The sequence below is a fragment of the Rattus norvegicus genome, chromosome 5 (genome assembly GCF_036323735.1).
Source record: "Rattus norvegicus strain BN/NHsdMcwi chromosome 5, GRCr8, whole genome shotgun sequence".
In the NCBI taxonomy this organism is placed as follows: Eukaryota; Metazoa; Chordata; class Mammalia; order Rodentia; family Muridae; genus Rattus; species Rattus norvegicus.
Window position 1 is genome coordinate 171,679,400 of NC_086023.1, and position 4,114 is coordinate 171,683,513.

A 4,114-nucleotide genomic window follows, 5' to 3' on the forward strand; every position below is an offset into this window, starting at 1 on the left:
CCGTAGAAGAGAAAGACAGACATTTAAAATGAACAGAGTTTGGCCAGTGAAATGGTCCAAAAGGCAGGGGGTGTGTTGCAGGCAAGCTTGTTTATAACCTGGTATGAGAAAACTGACTTTCTGCAAGTTGTCATCAGACCTCCCCTGGGCACACAACTCCCGACCACACACAAATGAATAAAATAAATAATATTCGTTCCTGGGTGCTGGGATTAAAAGTGAGTAAAAAAAACTCAGCTAACAAAAAAAAAAATTAATGGCAGACTTCTGTCGAGTGCTGAGATGAAAACAACGGGGTCAGAGACAAAGACTACTTCAGTTTGGCTGTTAGACTCTAAGCCCTTGGGAAGTGGCATCTAAATGGACTGGTGAGGTCCATCGGGCAGGGCCTCCAATATGGGGTCTTCACACTTTTGTTTGGAGACACTTCCTTGTACCACATGGAAGGACTGCTGTTCGCAGGATGGAGAGAGTCCAAATATGTCTCTTGAGGCATTTCATCCTTTGAATAGCTGGAGCTAAAACAGACAGCTAAATGTTATGTTACCCATTGTTGCACAGTCTCCTCCAGATCCATTGGGGTCGGCTGGCAAGGCCCTGCTTCCCACATCTAGAATCTGGTCCAGTGGGCAACCCTGCCCTTTCTGTCCCAGGCCCAGAGTCAAGTGTCCACACGAATGCCTTGTTCCTACAGACCCCCTTTCTACCTCTAGACATAGGTACTTAACAGCTCCTGTTTCAGAAAGATCCTTGCTTGCTTCTGCCCCTTCCCACCCAGACATCTCTTTCCTCACCCACTCTATCGGAAACCAGGAAGAGAGGTGGTTTCAGCCCCAGGTTGGTCTCAGGGTACCTGGGGGCAAGTCAGAACATATTAAAGTTTGTGTTACTTGGAGGAAGAGAGGAAGGAAGGGCTGTCAATCAGGGCATGTTCCTGCTTGTCCTTCCCAACCTGTCCTGGTCTTTCTTCCTGGGAGTGTGGCCAAGAGTTTTAGTAGTCAGCAAGAGAGCAAGGTGGTCAGGTTAGGGGTGCACCTGGCAGGCCGAGACTCCCTTCAGATTACTAAATAAACAGTGTCTGGGGGCCTCCGCAGGGTGCAAAAGGGAGCAGCAGTTCTTTGCCCACTCTTACCTCCCAATCTAGACTCCCAAATGAAGCTAGACTAGAAATAAAACAGAGAGAACCAGAGTCAACCAGAAGTCAGAGCTCCTGTGCCAGCTCCCTCTGTAGGTAATTGGGAGCCACAGCCCTTCAGAAGGCTAAAGGGTGTGAGTCCTTCTGGTGGAGTGGTGACATGGTGACAAGGGACAGGTAAGGTGAACCAGCCAGGGGCCTTAGTGTGGACGCAGGTCCCTGCTCTCCCCTAGATGGATTCCAGCAGGCTGAAGCAAGAACTACAGTGGATGAAGCTGGTCTGGGAGGAGACCCCAGCAGACAAGACAGACAGACCTCTTACACCTCAGGGCTGGAGTACTTTGTTCCAGGCAGTGTGGTGGGGAGCTCCCAGCCTGGTGATGCAGCTGCTGAGGCAAGGTGCCAGTGTGGAGGAGAGGTGAGCCTCATGACTAATTAGCTCTAAACTCTTTCCCTGGCTGGGGTTGAACATCTGGGCAGCATTATGACTTCTTTCGTACCCGACAGGGATCACACAGGTAGGACTCCGCTCCATCTGGCTGTGATGCGAGGGCACGCACCATTGGTTCGCCTACTGTTGCAGCGGGGGGCCCTGGCAGGTGCAGTTGACCACACAGGGCGCACACCACTGCACGAGGCTGCCTGGCATGGGCACTCGAACGTGGCAGAACTATTGCTGCGACGCGGGGCTTCAGCAGCTGCTCCATGCTCTCAAACGGGCCTCACGCCCCTGCACGGGGCAGCTGCTCTGGGCCGCACGCTACTGGTTACATGCTTTACGGCGGCTCCAGATTCAGTCCCTGATGTGAAAGACATAAGAGGCTGGACTGCCACACACTGGGCAGCAGCTTGTGGGCAACTGCCGGTGCTGGAGCTACTGACTGCTGGAGGCAGTGTAGACCTGGACGGCGCTCTGCTGGTGTCAGCGGTAGCTGGAAGTGCGTCAGCGTTGCGGCTTCTCCTGACACTGGGGGCAAAGGTGGACGCCCTGGACAGTACAGGAGCCACCGCACTTGGCCTGGCAGCTGGCTTAGGCCACCACCAAGTAGGTCCAGCCTTCGCCCGGAATCACTGTGCCAGAAGCCAAAGGGCCTCATCCCCTACACTTACTTCCATAAGCTCTTGGGGAGGAGAGGAACACAGTGGCTTTCCTGAAGCACAGGTGGGCAGGGTGGTGGGGTGGGGAGCTGAGCCTCTTTCCAGCTGGGCACTCCTTATATAACCTCCCTACTACTGGTTGATACCTAGGGAGGTCTCCCGTACCTGGCGGTCTCACTTTTGTTCTGGTGATCTGTAACAATGAATTAGGCAGATGGATGGGTAGCTACATAGATTTTCTGAGTCAGCATCTTTCTATGTAGCCTTGGCCGGCTTGAAGCTCTAAATTGCTAAATTGCTCTTGAACTCCCATAGATTCTCCAGCTTCTGCCTCCTGAGTACTGGGTTTTAAGGTATGGGCCACCACTCCAGGCAACAGACATCTATGTAAAATATTCGGCTGTCCCCTTGCTCCTGGTCCTCCTTCCCCCCTACCTCTCCCCACTCTCTCCCTGTGCTCAAGGCCAGCCTCTACTCCTCTACACATTCCACCCCCCTCTCTGCCTTTCTCTGTCTCTATTCTCTCAACTCCCCTTCCCATGCCCTGAATAAACTCCATTTTATACTTAAAAAAAAAAAAAACAAAAAACAAATTCAGCTGGAGCTCAAGATTAGTGTGGCCCAGAGCGCACCAGAGGACAGCAGCCTTTGCACCGTGTTGAATTTGATCTAAGAATCTGTGTCTGCTTTAGAGTCTATCCCATTCTCATTCATTCCCTAAAAAGAAAAAGATGTTGAAGGGTTTGGGTCAGGCGGACACCAGGCCCAGATCCTCACCCCTCTGGACTAAGGTAATAGGCTCTAGGCTCTTCCTCTCATCTTCCTTTCCTTTCCTTTCCTTTCCCAGGAAATTGAGGTGCTGCTGGGCCATGGGGCAGACCCAAATATCAGGGACAGGAACAACCGCTCTGCACTCCACAGGGCTGCCAGTGGTGGCTGTCTACGTGCTATACAGCTGCTGGTGGCTAAGGGCACCGACGTAGATGCTCGAGACTCTCTGGGCCTCACACCTCTGCACTATGCTGCTCGGGGAGGCCACAGAGAAGTTGTCAGCCATCTCCTGGACAGGGGTGCGCACGTCGATGCTGCTGGTTGGCTCCACAAGACCCCTCTGCATCTTGCTGTAGAATGTGGCCATACCACCATTCTGGAGCTTTTGCTGAGCCGAGGAGCCAACCCTTCCTTGAGGACACAATGGGGTGAAGTAGCCCAGATCCCATAGGGTGTGTGCCCCAGGCACTGCCTGATTTCCCGTACTAACCAGTCTTCTTAGAAACGACAGAAAGTTAAGAAACGTAGAGCTGTACTTCTAACAAAATTAAGAGTTTGGTTATAGAGGATATCTTTTTGTTAGGATTTGTTTACTGGGCTGGAGAGGTGGCTCAGAGGTTAAGGGCACTGACTGTTCTTCCAGAGGTCCTGAGTTCAATTCCCAGCAACCACATGGTGGCTCACAATCACCTGTAATTGGATCTGATGCCCTCTTCTGGTATGTCTGAACACAGCAACAGTGTACTCATAAAAATAAATCTTGAAAAAAAAAGATTTCTTTACTAAGACTGTTACCCATTATATTATATTCTCCTATCAAAAGAATTATAATTCTATCAGGCAGGTAAGATAACCCTGGATAAAACTGGCTTATTTCAAAATAACTGTGACATTTCCTTTCTTTCTTTCTTCCTTTCTTTCTTTCTTTCTTTCCTTCCTCCTTCCTTCCTTTCTTTCTTTCTTTCTTTCTTTCTTTTTTTGCTGTATAAATCTCCCATTTGTTCAGAATGGTCACGCTCCACATTTCCGGCTCTGTAAAACATGTTTGAATGCTTAAAATGTATTGGTGCTGGAACCTAAATGAGATTTACAGATGAGAGTGTACATGAA

The 4,114-nt window shown here is 50.4% G+C and overlaps 1 protein-coding gene across 1 annotated transcript; it reads left to right on the plus strand.

The window, feature by feature from the left end:
* The first annotated feature begins 1,197 nt into the window (after window positions 1–1,197).
* On the plus strand, window positions 1,198–3,455 carry Ankrd65 (ankyrin repeat domain 65). The gene is made up of 3 exons (NM_001109427.1): window positions 1,198–1,553; window positions 1,643–2,180; window positions 3,081–3,455. The coding sequence occupies exons 1-3, from the start codon at window positions 1,369–1,371 to the stop codon at window positions 3,453–3,455; spliced, it is 1,098 nt and encodes a 365-aa protein (NP_001102897.1). The 5' UTR covers window positions 1,198–1,368.
* Window positions 3,456–4,114: the final 659 nt, after the last annotated feature.